Source organism: Schistocerca nitens, chromosome 4, assembly GCF_023898315.1.
Source record: "Schistocerca nitens isolate TAMUIC-IGC-003100 chromosome 4, iqSchNite1.1, whole genome shotgun sequence".
NCBI lineage: Eukaryota > Metazoa > Arthropoda > Insecta > Orthoptera > Acrididae > Schistocerca > Schistocerca nitens.
This window is the reverse complement of record NC_064617.1, coordinates 346,943,830-346,962,960: the sequence shown is the minus strand read 5'-3', so window position 1 is coordinate 346,962,960 and position 19,131 is coordinate 346,943,830. Positions and strand designations below refer to the sequence as shown.

The 19,131-nt window shown below is 39.3% G+C and overlaps 1 protein-coding gene across 2 annotated transcripts in view; it reads right to left on the bottom strand.

Annotated features, from left to right (window-relative positions):
- Positions 1-19,131, bottom strand: part of LOC126252889 (serine/threonine-protein kinase PLK4) — a 245,329-nt gene that overhangs the window by 129,205 nt on the left and 96,993 nt on the right. For both annotated transcript variants that reach the window (XM_049953858.1, XM_049953859.1), the window contains 2 exons: positions 8,039-8,151; positions 7,864-7,956 (listed from right to left, as the gene is read on the bottom strand). In XM_049953858.1, coding sequence (XP_049809815.1) covers positions 7,864-7,956; positions 8,039-8,151 — 206 coding nt within the window. The remainder of the gene's footprint in view (positions 1-7,863; positions 7,957-8,038; positions 8,152-19,131) is intronic.

The window sequence follows — 19,131 nt, the reverse complement described above, 5'->3', positions numbered from 1 at the left end:
GTAGCACCACATTTCGAAAGCTTCTATTCTCTTCTTGTCCAAACTATTTATCGTCCATGTTTCACTTCCATACATGGCTACACTCCATACAAACACTTTCAGAAATGACTTCCTGACACTTAAATCTATACTCGATGTTAACAAAGTTCTCTTCTTCAGAAAAGCTTTCCTTGCCATTGCCAGTCTACATTTTATATCCTCTCTACTTCGACCATCATCAGTTATTTTGCTCCCCAAATAGCAAAACTCCTTTACTACTTTCAGTGTCTCATTTCCTAATCTAATTCCCTCAGCATCACCCGACTTAATTCGACTACATTTCATTATCCTCGTTTTGCTGTTGTTGATGTTCATCTTATATCCTCCTTTCAAGACACTGTCCATTCCATTCAACTGCTCTTCCAAGTCCTTTGCTGTCTCTGACAGAATTACAATGTCATCGGCGAACCTCAAATTTTTTATTTCTTCTCCATGGATTTTAATACCTACTCCGAATTTTTCTTTTGTTTCCTTTACTGCGGTGATCTTATAGACCTTATATTTTCCCCAAGTGTCTTGAAGTTTGGGTTGAGGAGGGCACTCAGCTTGGGTAGTTCATGCAGCAATGTTGAGCATGCTGCTGCAGTTGTATAATGGTCAGTATTTCTGTCCAGTAAGCAAGGAGACCTGGGTTCAAGTCGCGGCTGCAGCACAAATTTTAATTCATTTCTTCAGCCAAATTTTATGATTGTATGTCAATAGGTTTTGATGAGGGAGTTTGAAAGCATCAAAATATGTGACATAAATGTCTGTATTGTTTGTTTGCATTGATTTAGAAGTCTAAATTTTTTACACCACCAAGGGACCTTAGACCTTAGTATGTGACATAAATTTCAGCTTGATATGTCTATGCGTTTCTAAGAGAAAGCAGACTTAACAGTTGGTCGGTCAGACAGATGGATGGACAACAAAGCGATCCCGTAAGGGTTCCATTTTTACTAACTGAAGTACAGAACCTTAAAAAGATATTAACCATGAAGCACAGATTGAATAATGTACTAGTTACACTGGTTATTAATTTTCTAACAGCAAATGCACCTTTATTTCAGATCCAAGTGTATTGGTTGTTAGTATCGCGGCAACAAAATTTTTCCATTAAGTTCACTTAAAACTGTGTTTCATTTGCTTCACAGATCAAGTAAGATAATATGGATACCCCTGTACTATCATTGCTACAAACATAGTAGTAATTTTCCAAAGGCGCTGAGCCTATGGAGGAATGAGATAGAGTATCTTGCACGCCCATCTATCTTTCCTTCCCTTCCCATGTCGTTCTGACGAGAGAAATTACATTTACTTTTCTTGACACTGTTGGATATTTTGTGGGACCGTCTGTTTTCACTTCTTTCAAGACTGCCTGTGTATAAGTATCTGTCACTCCAGCTCCAGTTATCAGAGGGATTTCATACTTTATGATGTGGCACCTTTGCACCTTCTTCTATGTATTTTAAGTTAGTCTCCTACATAGTTGCAGGCTATAGTTGATATATTCTCGTCTTCCAACTGCAGTGACCAAAGAAGCATCCATAGTATCCCACAGACTTCCAACATATTCTCTTAAGTGTTTTTAGGACAGAATCATCTGAAAGACGGAGCTGCAGAATAAGAGTTTCCATATGATCTTCTAACATGAACAACATATCTACTGCTATTCCATTTGTCTATCACTTACTGAGTAAGAGAAGTTCATCTTTTTATTAATGAGTCTTCTGATGTTTCATTGGCAGGCATTAAATGCATTTTCTTTAAAATTTGTGGCTTGGTTCAAGCTGAGATATTCTGTTTTGCTAGTAGTTGTTTCGATGAATATAAAAGGAAATGAATTTAGTGCCTTCCAACACGAGAAGTCATATTAACAAAAATAAATTTCTCATATTCATACAGGAAAAAAAAAGAATCAATGGAACATCAGTGTATATGCTGTACACATTACAAGGTCATGTGGAAATTGCTGAAATACAACATATTCATTTTGATGACTACATCAGCATATTGTGCTACTGTAGAAACTGTAAGACAAAAGGGAGAGTGGCTATAATGCAAGAAATGGAGTTATGTCCCAGACCCTTCAGATTACTGCATATCATGGTGAGCAGCTGTTCGAAATCTGTGCCATAAGAGAGCATTAGAAAAAGGCATAAGCTCACTGACAGTTTAAAAGCTACTGGCAGGAAACATCTTAAGCTTCATAAAGCGGCAAGAGATAGTTGCAATAAAGTATAGAGATTTAAGTGGAAAATCAATGTTAGGGAATGTTGAGTGTTGATACTCCGCAAAATAGAATTGATCGAGCATGCCTAGAGATATATGTAGCTTTGGATCGTGTCCCACAGTATAACTTCCTAAGAGGATTGAAGGACATAGTGCAATAGGCACTGACTGATTTATACTTAAACGGTGGTCATTGATACATTTCATCACGATGACTGAAAATTAACAATAAAATATAATGATTAGTTACATGCAGAACACTGAAGAAATTTACTGTACCACAAAAACATAAACAATGGCCCATTCATGATGTGTAGAGAGAAATTACGGGACGAACAGCAACGAGAAACTGATAAAGCTATGAGGAACTGATAAAGCAGACGGTGTAGATGACAAATTAACACTTTCTTAAACACATACTTACACTTTCAGTCTTGCTTTCCCAAAAAACAAACAAAGGGCAATTGACAAGCAACTCCTAGCTCTCTCTTGTGCTAGCAAGAGAGAGCTATACCTAATTCAAAGGACAAATCTCAATCAAGATTTGAAACTTAGTTACCACCTGAGTCATAAAACCCTTCAGTCTGGAAAAAAAGGATATATTGCCATTGCATAAGAAGATATTAACTAATTATCTTCCTTTATTTCCTTGTAACAACAATTACACATCTTTTCATAATGCATTTGGTAGTATTAACAATCCAGTGTCTAAATGCATATGCTACATGTGGTGGCATTAAGGTTTCGGTTATGTTGTCAACATTAGTATATACTTATATCTAAAAACAAAGATGATGTGACTTACCAAACGAAAGCGCTGGCACGTCGATTGACACACAAACAAACTCAAACATACACACAAAATTCTAGCTTTCGCAACCAACGGTTGCTTCGTCAGGAAAGAGGGAAGGAGAGGGAAAGACGAAAGGATGTGGGTTTTAAGGGAGAGGGTAAGGAGTCATTCCAATCCCGGGAGCGGAAAGACTTACCTTAGGGGGAAAAAAGGACGGGTATACACTCGCGCACACACACACACACACATATCCATCCACACATACAGACACAAGCAGACATATTCAAAGACGAAGAGTTTGGGCAGGTCTGTGTATGTTTGTGTTTGTTTGTGTGTCTATCGACCTGCCAGCGCTTTCGTTTGGTAAGCCACATCATCTTTGTTTTTAGATATATTTTTCCCAAGTGGAATGTTTCCCTCTATTATATTAGTATATACTTATATTGACAATGCAACGGCAACCTTGTGTCATTTACAGCATGTGCGTTTAGACAGATTGTTTAGTTAGCCAGGGGTTGTCAGACTTAGTATAGTGTTAGTATACTGTTAATACAACGTACAGATTAGGTATGTATGACTTGGTTGCTTTTGTTAATCATTATGCACGTGACAGCATGCATATCTAATATGTTCCTGCCGCGCATAGAATTGGGATTTTTCCGGAGTTAATATTTCAGGTTCTATTGGTGATAAAAAGGTAGGGTCAAGTGTTTTCGATAGTCCTTGGGCTCAGGACCATTTGTAAATGCAACAGAGCGATCATCTTGGAGTCACTATCCTCCAGTACAGGGTCAAAGTATGAATGTTACACATTTCCTCCAGCTTAGGCAAACTGAGCAAATTGGTTGATTCGTTTTTTTTTTCTTCCCCCCCCCCCTCCATCTGGTGTGGTTTGTGGTGGGCTTGATGGAACTGCACCATTAATTCATGGACGGTTTCTCAGAAAACTGCAAAAAAAGATTTTTTAAAACTACATTTTCATTCCAAAATAGCTACGCACAGCATATGGGCAAATTTTTTACAATATATTCCTAAGAGCCTGATCTTGTAAAACCTGGGGAAAAAAAATCTTGATACCTTTATTAGTTTCCAAGATATAGACATTCAAAGTTACCCCATTTCTACATGCAAAATCCGATGAGGCAAAATCTAAATAATAAATAACATTGCAAATTGCTCATATTTTAGTGGTATATTCTCTAGGCACTTATCTAGAGGAGCCATCCCCCCCCCCCAAAAAAAAAAAAAAAAAAATTTTATCTGTTATTGAGGAACACCTGAAAAACAAGCTTTTTTTTTTTTTTTTTAAACAGAAACCCAGATGTGAATTCCAAGATGGCTATGCTCAGCAAATGGCTATAATTTTTACGATGTATTCCTACGATTCTGGTCTCGAACAAACTAGAAAATTTTCTTCATATCTTTATCCATTACTGAGATACACGAGTTAAAAGTTACCCAATTGTACACATTAAATACACACGTAAAAACCAGTGGGAGGCAAAAATGTAGTTTATAAAAAAATGCAGCACGGAGAAATATGCTGTTAAGTGTCTCCGTTATTACCTGGAAACTGCATGTTGAAGCACATGCCAAATATTTTTGCATGTAGCATGCGGTCTGAGATGTAAAATTAGTTTTGCATTATTTTAGCACCTTTAAAATTTTCCCAAAACATTTTGGCATTTAAACATAATTGCACTTTTTCTGCTGAGAGAGTAGAAGACAGTGGAATTGGCAAAGAGATGGAAAAGTAACAAACACTGGAAGATAGTAAACAGTGGTTGTGTTACAGAAAGAGCAAACGAGACAGACACTGAGACAGTAGAACGTAGCTAACAAGTGACAGAATGGTGCTACGAAAAGAATGAAGGAGATAGTGCCGGTGGGAGGGAGGAGAGAAGAGGAAGTGGAACTAGGTGAGAGCCAGTGATAATGAGAGACTGAGTATATGACAATGACAATGAGGAAGAGAAAGATAGTGACAATGAGTAGAGCAAGCAGCGGTAGGAAGGGAGGAATGCAATATTAGCAGTAAGAGACAGTGAGAGTGAGAGGAGACTGTACTACTGTACTAATAGGGCAGTATGAAGTGAACTGTGGCTGTGACACAGGAGACAATGACTGAAAGGCACAAAGAGATAATGACATTGAGTTGGCCTGAATGCGTGAATGAGAAAGAGCGATTGGAAGAGAATGGGTATGAGCCACTTACAGTGATGGACTAGTGGGTATGAACAAGTTACAATTAATGGAGCCTGTGGGAGTTCGAGGTGAGTTGCATGTTAAAGAAAGCACAAAAATTTTAAAGGGTTCTAAGGAAGGTAGAATGAGGCAGCTGGTACCACACTTTTCAATCAGAGTCTTTGAAATAAACAGGAACATATTCGCATTTTTTTTGTGCTCCGATAGCAGCATTTTTCCAATTGTTTATATATACTTTGACAATTTTGAAGGTTCTCCTGGTTCATGGATTCTAGAGACAGTGGTGGAATGAATGACTGAATGAAAAAACGCAACTACACACACAAAACAGAAATATGGCTCTGCTGTAGTGAACAGCAACCCAAGCTACTCTTGAACATTAGATGACAGCTGTGTTTACACATAGCCAGCCAGCCATGGCCCTGTGAAATCTCCATGAATCTCTGATTTAGGTGTGATGTTGCTTCTACTCAATCCATATCATTTTTAACATAACAATGCAAATCGTCAGTCAGGTTGTCTTCCGATCCTCTTGCTATGAGCTCTTTCATCATCATCATCATCATCGTCGTCGTCGTCGTCATCTACACATTATGGTTTTCTCAATGTTGTGTACAAACAGAGAAAATCATTTGCTGTCAAGTCAAACAAGAAAAAGAAAAAGATTCTATATAAAGGACAAAGTTCACTTACATAAACAAGGTATGTGCTGAGGAGAGGGGAAGTGTCTATTACAGATGCTTTGTAACATTCATAGTCCCAACTAATTTAAAACATCATGAATGAAACATTACGAGGATGCAAAGTTTGGCACACTCATTCTAGCCCAACTACAACATCCCTAAGCAGGCAGATAAAACTCAGTGTTGCTCATTCACATTCATTCCAATACATATCCAAAATCTAACAACTGTTGTAGGCAAATCAGAGAAACACACACACACACACACACACACACACACACACAAAGAGAGAGGGAGAGGGGGGAGTATGAGACAAATACTACAGAATTCAATTTTCCCGTTTATAACTGCAACTCAGCTGACTTATTTTGGAAATGCTTTATTTCCTGGCACTATCACACACTATTTCAATAATAAATTGCTAGTTTAGGCTGGTACCAGTAATCATCAGATCTTCAGGCCAAGTAAGTTTTGAAGTTAAAAGTGAAGCAATGCAGATTACGTTAAAATTAAAAGATGGAAAATTGAGTGATGACATACCATATGATAAAATACAGTAGGTTGCTCCAGTCACTGAGAAAACCACACTGCCACTGAATATGACAGGAGCATCATGCATATAAAGAATAATCCCCTGGTGGGCATATAACTAAGAATTCATGAGCTATTCCACACACACACTGACATATTTAAGCAACACACACACACACACACACACACACACACACACACACACACCTGAGGTGACAAAAGTTATGGGATACCTCCTAATAAGGTGTCGCACCTCCTTTTGAATGGTATGCAGCAGCAACTCAACATGGCATGGGCTTACAGAAATATTGAGCCATGCTGTTTCTTTAGCCATCCATAATTGTGAAAGTGTTGCAGGTGCAGAATTTTGTCCACAAACTGTCCTCCTGATTATGTTCCATAAATGTTTGGTAGGATTCGCATTGGGTGATCTGGATGGCTAAATCATTAGTTTGAATTGTCCAGAATGTTGTCAAATTGACAACAACTGTCACCTGTTAACACGGCACACTGTCATTCACAAAAGTTCCATCATTGTTTGGGAACATGGTCTCCAAGTAGCCGAAAATAACAATTTCCAGACAATGAGTGGTTCAGTTAGACCAGAAGAACCAGTCCACTCAATGCAAAAACAGCCCATGCCATTACGGAGCCAGCATCAGCTTGCACAGTGCCTTGTTGACAACTTGGGCTCAAGGCTTTGCGGGATCTGTGCCACACTCAAACCCTACCATCGGCTCTTACCAACTGCAATCACGACTCATCTGACTAGGCCACAGTTTCCAAGTTGTGTAGGTCCCACTGAAACAGTCACAAGCCCAGGAGAGGTGCCTCAGGCACGGTCATACTGTTACTAAAGGCACTCATGTCAGTCGTCTGCTGCCCCAGCCCATTAATGCAACATTTCCCCACGCTGTCCTAACAGATACATTCATTGTACATCACACATTGATTTCTGCAGTTATTTCACAGAAAGTTGCGCATCTGTTAGCACTGACAGCTCTACATAAACGCCACTGCTCTCAGTCACTAAGTGAACGCGTTGTCCGTGGTGACGGGTAATGCCTGAAATTTGGTATTCTTGGCACTCCCTTGACACTTTGGATCTCGAAATACTTAATTCCCTAATGTTTTCTGAAATGGAATGTAACATGCATATAGCTCTGACTACAATTCCATGTTAAAAGTCTGTTAAATTCCATCATGCAGCCATAATCATGTCAGAAACCTTTTTAAATGAATCACCTGAGTACAAATGACAGCTCCACCAATACACTGTCCTTTTATGCCTTATGTACGTGGTAGTACGGCCATCTGTATATGTGCATATTACTATTCTGTGACTTTTGCCAACTCAGTGTATATTAAGAAAATAATAAAAAAGAAATACTTGTAACAAACCTCTGGAGATATGTAGTTTGGTGTACCACACATAGTCATGTGCTTCTCATCTGGACGTGTCAGCTGTGTAGCTAGGCCAAAGTCAGCAATTTTCTGGAAAAAAATTTCTTCATTTATGAACAAATACAACGAATATAATGCACATCACACAACTGAAGATATAAATATTACTTACAACATGCATGTCAGCATTGAGGAGCAAGTTTGCCAGTGACATGTCTCGGTGGAGAATTCCAAAAGAGTGGAGGTATAAAAGGCCCTCCACAACTTGGCGTATGATGTAGGCAGCTGTGACAAATAATGTATCTGTCAAATGGATGTGCATTAAATGCAGGAAGACAAGGCTCGTTTATTCACAGTGTCACTGTTATGATCATTTGCAGGAATCTAATATTTGCTACGACTGAGGACATATTTATTGCTCTCACAGCAATGATAAAGATAAAATTAAATTTTAAAAATAAATAACATTACTCCTAAAAGTCTTTTGTCTACAATATAGCGGAAAATTATGAATTTTCTTACAATTTATATTATGCTGCTTATGAAGAAACAGATTGGTAGACAGAAACTAAAATTGTCATGTAAGTTTTTTTAAAAAAGTATTTAGTTAGCAAATGTTAAAATACATGAGAAAAAAATTTAATTTTAAGTAGCAGCTGGAATTATTTTGTATTGATTCTTGCAGGTATTCTGTTTGAAGTCCTTTATGGGAATGAATTCAGTGGCCAAGAGATTACTTGGGGTTATGTGAGGACAAGGAGACAATACTACAAATATGATCAGTCTGGCTGCTATACAGCACAAAGAAGAAGTGGGTTAAGTGGGTTATAAAGGATTATGACTAAAAAAATGTGCACACAAAATGTTTTGCGCTGATCAAAACTAAATGATGGTAAATGAAGTTTATACAGCACTTTATACTTTATGAAAAAGTAAAGAACATTTACAAAGTTATTTAGACATATTGTTAATTACATGTCTTTGTTCTCCATAAGAAAGAATAATCCAATATTTGGATTGCAGACAAGCTGAAAGGCTCATTTCACCATTAGCATGGTTGCATAAAAATTACAAGCAAAATCTTTACACAACTATTTTAATGAATATACGCTAAACGAGACCTTTTTCTGAGAATAATTCCACAGTCAAAAGAAATACCAAATGAAAGGAACAATTAATAATGATTTTAAGTAAGGCAAAGTAAAAATCTGAAATAAATTACTCTCCAATGATGCTAAGGAGTAAGCTGGAGGCTGTGGAACCAGATTCAGGATGACACAAATTGCGATTTTAAGTTAGAAAAGGTATTACAAAAAGTGTTTAATGACAACTGAATTTGAGACACATGGAGTATTTCTTCTGACTTGGAAGTCAACTTGTATGTGTTGAGTGTGCACTTCTGCTGCTGTTGTTGGTGTACGTGAGGGGACCAAAGGTCTTCGGTCCTATCAGATTAGGGAAGGATGGGGAAGTTGGCCGTGCCCTTTCAAACGAACCATCCCAGCATTTGCCTGAAGCGATTTAGGGGAATCACAAAAAGGCTATATCAGGATGGTCGGATGCGAGTTTGAACTGACGTCCTCCCAATGGAAGTCCAGTGTGCTAACCACTGTGCCGTCTTGCTCGGTGAACTTCTGCTTCTCAACTGTTAACTTCACAAGTCTGCCATGATTGGTAACTTGATGTTGTTGAATACACAACTGCAGGAGCTCTTACCTGAGAGGGCGGCTGAGGTTCTTCAACACTCAGATTTCAGGAGTGGTTCAAGACCCCTGCCTCTATGAACCACCATTACAATGTGTAGACTACCATGTGGTCAAAATAGCCGCCTCTTAATACGAGAGGAAGGGATTGTCCTAAGAATGTGAGGGGTGGAACAAATGCTATGGCCACTATGTAACCTATTGAAAGTAATAAACTGAATAAAATAGAAACACACATGAAAAAGGCCTTGGAACCAGTGTCATAAGTGCATTATGAATTGCAAAAGAATCATATTTTGAGCCACTAAAGAGGAATATGATGGAGGTAAATAGTTATTGAAAACTGTAGTTTCTCTTAATTCTCTCAGGAATAAACTGATCAAAAGGTTATAGAATGAAAAAGAAAACAGTTAAGAACTGTAAACAGAAATAGTTGTAAAATTACAAGGGGGATTAAAGAATAAGCTTTGGCAATAAAATATTGTAAACAAGTGCATAACAAAACAAGTTGACAGCTTAAATCATCAGCTGCTGAAGCTAAGTAGATTACAGTCACTAGAAAATGATGCTGGATAAATTTATTAATGAAAATATATACAAAACTGTGGAATACTGGAGCCAAGGGAAGTTACAAATTCTTTAAGGTTTCTAAGTTAAGTAACAAGAAACACAAAACAACCAAGTTAAAAGATACATACACGGTATGAAAGATGAGAAAGTGGAAACAATGGGAGGGGGAGACAAGAATGTCAACTAGTACTGATACGGGCCAAATTTTAGCATCTATTGACAGAGAAGAAAGAAAACAATAGAGAAGTGTCTTGGGTACAATTTTTCCAAACTTTTATGGTAAACCAGATATGCACAGGTGTACTTTAATTAGTACACTGGACACATAGGTTAACAAAATTCTACATCAGCTAAGAAATAAATTAGGTGATGGGGATATGTTTTTTCTCAAAACGAATGATGAAACCCCTGTATCATTAAATTGTGTCAAATGAATGATATGCATTGATTAAAAGGGGAGGTATTATATTAGGGAAAGATTCACATTGTTAAGGTAGCATTATATACGAAAAGATCTGAATCATAGTACATAGGAGAAGAGTGATATTCCTAATATTAGTACATACTATGCACTGGCTGCCTTAGTATAGCAGGGATAGCACTCATAAGGACAGTATTGCATCACGTTTTAAATTTCTCTGGAACCCAAACTGATCATCCCTAATGACAGCCTTGTTCGCCCTCAGTAGCTGAGTGGTCAGCGCGACAGACTGTCAATCCTAAGGGCCTGGGTTCGATTCCCGGCTGGGTCGGAGATTTTCTCCGCTCAGGGACTGGGTGTTGTGTTGTCCTAATCATCATCATTTCATCCCCATTCACGCGTAAGTTGCCGAATTGGTGTCAAATCAAAAGACTTGCACCAGGCAAGCGGTCTACCCGACGGGAGGCCCTCGTCACACGACATTTATTTATTTATTTACAGCCTTTACTCGTCTTTCCATTCTTCTGCACACAATTTGTGTCAGTATCTTGCCGTTAAGGCCTTTTCACGCAAATGCCACTCATACAAAGAATAAACAGATAGTCTCTCACTTGTAACATTTATTTCATTCCACAACACCCTCTGGCCTCAGCCTTCGCTAGTCCCTGTCCTCCATCACCTATCCCCTTCCCTGCTTCCCCTCTAGCACTACATGGACCTTCTATCCCTCTATTCCACCAACACAGCTACTACTTTTCCCCTTCCCTCCTCTACCCCCCCCTCCCCCCCTGCAGAACCCCAAACACCAATCTAGCAGCTCTATGTTGCCCCCACCACATCCCTGCAAACTCCCATTGGCGGCACAGCATCTTCACCCAACCCTACCCTGCTACCCTCCTCCAATCCATGCATCCTCCTAGCCCCCACTGCATCCACAGATTGCTGCTCACATCAGATGCACATGCAGTCAAGCTCCAGGGTCCAGTGGCCAGGAGTCTGTGAGTTGTGTACATGTGTGACTGTGTGTGTTTTCTATTTTGGAAGAAGGACTTTGTTTGAAATCTTAATTCTTTTAACAGTGTTTTTCGTTGTACCTGCCTGCAACTCAAAGCCTTCTCTATGTGGTGAGTACCAATCTATCCCTTCCATATTGTTGAAAGAAGATATCACTGAGAGATCAGAGAGTGGGTACTGTAAACCACTACACGCAGTCGTAAAAGGATGGTAGCTACGCCTAGTCATTGATGCGTGAGAAATAAGTAAAATAATCGTGCCACAATGAGGTCAGCTTAAGAATATGGAGGAACTACCGCAACATTTCAAAAGCGCACACGTCTTAACTAGTATGGATTTAATGAGCAGCTATTAGTGGCTGTGAATGGATCCTAACAGTCGCAAATACGCAGTACTTTTCTTTAACAGCCCATGCTACTGGTGTTTATAATGGCATTACATCAAGTACTGGATAACGAAGTTAAGAAAGGTGATAAATTTTATTGACAATATCATTGTTCAACAGTGACATAGAATCTGCCCATCACAGGAGAAGTACTACAAATATATCAGAAATGTGAGAGTGGCACTGAACCTACAAGATGAAGGCCTCAGACATGGGCAACCGATTTTCCTCATAATTGGCAGGTCGCTTATGTACAACCTAAAATAAAAGCCTCTACGATACTATGGCTCAAAGTCCCTCTGGTTTTGAGAAAACCACCCCTAAAGTTGATGATTCGCAATACACTCAAGATCAATAGATAACTGAATACTGAGAATTTTTCACCATCATATACGGGGTCCAGAAATGCATATTTTCCTAGATGGTGAGTGTAGAGGATCAAATGATTAGAGCGATTAAGTTAGTTAAAGGTAGGTGTTTTAGAGTAATGCAGTTAGTTAAAATATGAAAGAATACTGAAGCCAGAAGTTGTAAGTGTTACATTCTGTTGCGCACCTCAGTGGTATGGTACCGTGACGCAAGTGGGTCGGTGGAGCGCCAAGTTAAGCAACACGAAGGAGAACACTATGTCACCAACCAGCAGAGGACATTACAAGAAGCAGTTCGCCACATGCCAAGGTGTCGACATTGTGGGTAGTAATCGGTCAGTTATGATAGCTGAGCAACACTAGAATATTTCACTGACCTACTGGGGAGAAAGAATCGCAAACATCAGTGGCAGAAAGCCGTATTTAAGGACCACAGTCAACTCATCATTGGCCGTTATAAGGCACTGAACTGACACAGCGCCTGTGTCACTCAGCACCGCTACCAGTTCGGAGTCGTCAGTATCTTCGCAGTCATCATAACGATTACCATCATAAAGCACCAGAGTGATGCTGTCCCTGTAGTGACCACCGTCACTATCGTCAGACAGTGTCAACAGGCAGGTGCCTATAATGGGAGTCATTACCTGGGGTGCGCTGTGATAATGCACTGTTGTCATCGCCCAAGGACACTGCCTCCATAAACACCATGATCAGAGCCAGAGTCGGGGACCTTGAGTCGCTGACACCAACAGCCATAGCTGGGGATAGTTACTGAGAGAAGGCACTGTCCTGTCCCACTGCCGCCAGTGCCATGCCCCCCAACTGCAATCATAACAGAGGCCTGTGGTGCGTTGTTCCAGCCACGGCAGTACAGTTGTTATAATTAATTGTTAATCCAATGTGTTTGAGAAAATTTATTGGCCTATCTTATTATTCCCCCCCCCCCCCCCTCTCCCCCCATTGAACCATAGACCTTACCATTGATGGGGAGGCTTGCATGCCTCAGCGATACAGATAGCCATACCGTAGGTGCAACCACAACGGAGGGGTATCTGTTGAGAGGCCAGACAAACGTGTGGTTCCTGAAGATGGGCAGCAGCCTTTTCAGTAGTTGCAGGGGCAACAGTCTGGATGATTGACTGATCTGGCCTTGTAACACTAACCAAAGCAGCCTTGCTGTGCTGCTACTGCGAACGGCTGAAAGCAAGGGGAAACTACAGCCGTAATTCTTCCCGAGGGCATGCAGCTTTACTGTATGGTTAAATGATGATGGTGTCCTCTTCGGTAAAATATTCCAGAGGTAAAATAGTCCCCCATTCGGATCTCCGGGTGGGGACTACTCAAGAGGATGTCGTTATCAGGAGAAAGAAAACTGGCCTTCTACGGGTAGGAGCGTGGAATGTCAGATCCCTTAATCGGGCAGGTAGGTTAGAAAATTTAAAAAGGGAATTGGATAGGTTGAAGTTAGATATAGTGGGAATTAGGGAAGTTCGGTGGCAGGAGGAACAAGACTTTTTGTCAGGTGTATACAGGGGTTATAAATACAAAATCAAGTAGGGGTAATGCAGGAGTAGGTTTAATAATGAATTAAAAAAATAGGAGTGCGGGTAAGCTACTATAAACAGCATAGTGAATGCATTATTGTGGCCAAGATAGACATGAAGCCCACGCCTTCTACAGTAGTAAAAGTTTATATGCCAACTAGCTCTGCAGATGATGAAGAAATTGATGAAATGTATGATGAGATAAAAGAAAATATTCAGGTAGTGAAGGGAGACGAAAATTTAATAGTCATGGGTGACTGGAATTCGTCAGTAGGAAAAGGGAGAGAAGGGAACAGAGTAGGTGAACATGGATTGGCGATAAGAAATGAAAGAGGAAGCCGTCTGGCAGAATTCTGCACAGAGCATAACTTAATCATAGCTAACACGTGGTTCAAGAATCATGAAAGAAGGTTGTATACATGGCAGAATCCTGGAGATACTAGAAGGTATCAGATAGATTATCTAATGGTAAGACAGAGATTTAGAAACCAGGTTTTAAATTGTAAGACATTTCCAGGGGCAGATGTGGACTCTGACCACAATCTATTGGTTATGAACTGTAGATTAAAACTGAAGAAACTGCAAAAAGGTTGGAATTTAAGGAGATGGGACCTGGATAAACTGACTAAACCAGAGGTTGAACAGAGTTTCAGGGAGAGCATAAGGGAACAATTGACAAGAATGGGGGAAAGAAATACAATAGAAGAAGAATGGGTAGCTCTGAGGGATGAAGTAGTGAAGGCAGCAGAGGATTAAGTAGGTAAAAAGACTAGGGCTAGTAGAAATCCTTGGGTAACAGAAGAAATATTGAATTTAATTGATGAAAGGAGAAAATATGAAAATGCAGTAAATGAAGCAGGCAAAAAGGAATACAAACGTCTCAAAAATGAGATCGACAGGAAGTGCAAAATGGCTAAGCAGGGATGGCTAGAGAACAAATGTAAGGATGTAGAGGCTTATCTCACTAGGGGTAAAATAGATACTGCCCACAGGAAAATTAAAGAGACCTTTGGAGAAAAGAGAACCACTTGTATGAATATCAAGAGCTCAGATGGAAACCCAATTCTAAGCAAAGAATGGAAAGCAGAAAGGTGGAAGGAGTATGTAGAGGGTCTATACAAGGGCAATGTACTTGAGGGCAATATTATGGAAATGGAAGAGAATGTAGATGAAGATGAAATGGGAGATATGATACTGCGTGAAGAGTTTGACAGAGCACTGAAAGATCTGAGTCGAAACAAGGCTGCTGGAGTAGACAACAATCCATTAGAACTACTGACAGCCTTGGGAGAGCCAGTCCTGACAAAACTCTACCATCTGGTGAGCAAGATGTATGAAACAGGCGAAATACCCTCAGACTTCAAGAAAAATACAATAATTCCAATCCCAAAGAAAGCAGGTGTTGAGATATGTGAAAATTACCGAACTATCAGTTTAATAAGTCACGGCTGCAAAATACTAACGCGAATACGTTACAGACAAATGGAAAAATAGGAAGAAGCCGACCTTGGGGAAGATCAGTTTGGATTCCGTAGAAATGTTGGGACACGTGAGGCAATACTGACCATACAGCTCATCTTAGAAGCTAGATTAAGAAACGGCAAACCTAGGTTTCTAGCATTTGTAGACTTAGAGAAAGCTTTTGACAATGTTGACTGGAATACTCTCTTTCACATTCTGAAGGTGGCAGGGGAAAATATAGGGAGCAAAAGGCTATTTACAATTTGTACAGAAACCAGATGGCAGTTATAAGAGTCGAGGGACATGAAAGGGAAGCAGTGGTTGGGAAGGGAGTGAGACAGGGTTGTAGCCTCTCCCCTATGTTATTCAATCTGTATACTGAGCAAGCAGTAAAGGAAACAAAAGAAAAAATTGGAGTAGGTATACATGGAGAAGAAATAAAAACTTTAAGGATCGCCGATGACATTGTAATTCTGTCAGAGACAGCAAAGGACTTGGAAGAGCAGTTGAACGGAATGAACAGTGTCTTGAAAGGAGGATATAAGATGAACATCAACAAAAGCAAAATGAAGATAATGGAATGTAGTCGAGTTAACTCTGGTGATGCTGAGGGAATTAGATAAGGAAATGAGACACTTAAAGTAGTAAAGGAGTTTTGCTATTTGGGGAGCAAACTAACTGATGATGGTCGAAGTAGAGCGGATATAAAATGTAGACTGGCAATCGCAAGGAATGCGTTTCTGAAGAAGAGAAATTTGTTAACTTCGACAACAGATTTAAATGTCAGGAAGTTGTTTCTGAAAGTATTTGTATGGAGTGTAGCCATGTATGGAAGTGAAACATGGACGATAAATAGTTTGGACAAGAAGAGAATAGAAGCTTTCAAAATGTGGTGCTACAGAAGATTGCTGAAGATTATATGGGTAGATCACATAACTAATGAGGAGGTATTGAATAGAATTGGGGAGAAGAGGAGTTTGTGGCACAACTTGACTAGAAGAAAGGATCGGTTGCTACGACATGTTCTGAGGCATCAAGGGATCACCAATTTAGTATTGGAGGGCAGCATGGAGGGTAAAAATCGTAGAGGGAGACCAAGAGATCAATACACTAAGCAGATTCAGAAGGATGTAGGCTGCAGTAGGTACTGGGAGATGAAGCAGATTGCACAGGATAGAGTAGCATGGAGAGCTGCATCAAACCAGTCTCAGGACTGAAGACAACGACAACAACAACAGCAGCAACAACAACAACATCTTATTATTATTCCTTATTAACCCTCCTTTCCTACCAATGTCAATACGGGGAGGGGGGCGGGTGCAGAATGTATTTGGAATCGAACACAGGTTCCCTCCTCCCCAGCCAGATATGCCTTGGTCGCTCCATCAGCAACACTTTTGTTGAACAGCATTTATTTTACAGGTACATAGTTAGCAGTTGCAACAGTCTATTTTGAGCCAATGATGCACCATGAATTTCACGAACAGATGGGGTGGGGGGGATGGGTGGGGGGAAGTGGGAGCGGGGAGAGTATCTTAAGCGTTCTGTATTTTAGATTGCACACAAGAGATTTGCCAAATATCAGCCAAATTTGTTGATTGTGTCTGTGGCCTTCCCCTCATTAGAAATGCAAAGAAACAAATAAAATTTTTAGAGCATATAATCTCACCAAGGGGAACTGAACTGGAACCATCTAAGCTGTCTGCTGTAAACATTTTTTCCATCAATACAATGCCAGAAACAACTAAAAGCTTTTCTTGGTCTCTGAGGGTATTTTATAAAATTCTTGGATGGCTGAAATGTAGCAGATTTGCCTTTGACAAATATATTAGGAAAGGATACCTAATGGCTGTAGAAAAGAAACTGAAGAAAGCTTTTCAAGGAATGAAACTGCATATGGCTCCAGTAGTACAATAACTCGATTTAAAGGAAGACGATGGTAGAAAAGTACAAATGAGAATACTGAAGAAGCTAGTGAGGTGTTAACATATTTGCAGAAGGTGAATTATGTGGATGAATAATTTATGTAATATGTAAGTTTGCAAGAGACTGCTAGTGTTCAACTGAAGTTCTAGAAGTAAGTGCTTATTTTGTGGACTGTGCATTTCGAAGGGACACAATTTAAAAAAAAAAAAAAAAAAAAAAATCATGAACATGTTTGACTGTGTCAAGAAACTCTGTGCTTGTGTGGTGTATGAGTTATTATTTTGCAGAAAAGGTGAGGACTAGATCAGTTTTTTCATACTCTTGTGATAAGAAACGCATGGGGCAGCTATGACAAATGTTCTGACATAGGCTTTATTTTATTTATTTTTTAAATGTTGCATCGGAATGTGGGACTGACCTCCAACTGTGACTGCACCTGCTACATTCCCCATACATGACAGGGGGGAGGGGGAGTGCCGAGAGACGGCAAAGTCTTTTAAGTGAGATGACGTTCAAAGAAGCATGAAGTTATTCCGGAAACGTATATACAAGGTCAGTTTACCTTCAGTGACCTTTAACTTTGAGGTTCTGGTAGTCCTACTCAGGGCCCCTGACATTAAGAAATTTACATGTGAAGTGACAGTAGCATAATTAGTATAGGGGAGGGGGATCAGGGAAAAATCTTTTGTTTATTTCTTTCAAGTGAAGTGCACAAGTTGTAAGGATTTCGGTGTGTTCAATAAAAATAAAAACAAAACCACATGGATACAGTGCTGTAAAATGTGTGTAATATATATATTTTTTGCTATCAATATATTTTGTTTTTCTCATCAGGAGTTTGTCAACATGTGCCACTTAGTTAATTTGTAGTCACTGATGGTATCTTTTTGATTTACTATTGTTTCTTTCTTTTATAGTGTATACCTATGTAAGGGTCATTAAGCTGACTCTCCGTGCAGGTATACTGAACACTACAGATGTTTCTTACTTACTCATGGCAGATTCAGAAAGGAACTAGAGTAAATTTTCTTGCATTCTCTATGACTGAACAATAGCTCAAAACTGGTGGTAACTTTTGAAGGATACTCTGTACATGTCTGAACATGGAAAGGTCTTTTTTATTTGTAAGGAGTGAAGAAAAGTTTCTTAATTTGCATCATGTACTTTTTACTATGTGCTGAGTATATTACGTGCCATCTGAGGATAACACAAATGTAATTATTGTTTTTCATTAGGATATTTGCACAAGATGAAAGTAATATTTTTCATATGAAACTATGCTGGCTGTGTAAACAGGAATACTAATATCCAATTACATGAGCATTTGTACATACAAAAGCAGAAAAACTTTATCTAATGTACTGTACATACTTCTGACTACTTCAGAAACTTAACCTACACAGAACGAAATGCACAAACAAGTTGGCAACACTGCGCCGACGCGGACTCTTCGAGTATTTGCTGCACTAAATAATTATAAAAAGCGTTGTTATTAAGCTATTTTAAACATGTACAGGTGTTATAAATATAATATAAGTACTGTTGAATTAGTGGAAGTGTTAGTGAAGTATAAAATAAGATCAAACGGGGTAAGAAGTGTATTTTTCTTCTCGCGCCTGTAGCATGAAACCTAGGCCTAATTTCACGCGTGCGAATCGTAAGTAAGCAGTGAATTAAACTTATAGATAAACGTTTCCAGTTGGTATAAATATAATATAAGTGTTGTTACATTAGTGGAAGTGTTAGTGAAGTGTTAAAGAAGATTAAACGGGGTAAGAAGTTTATTTTCCTTCTCGCGCCTATAGCACGGATTTTAGGCTTAATTTCACGCGCGCGTATCGTAAGTAAACCGTGAGTTATATGTAATCACCAG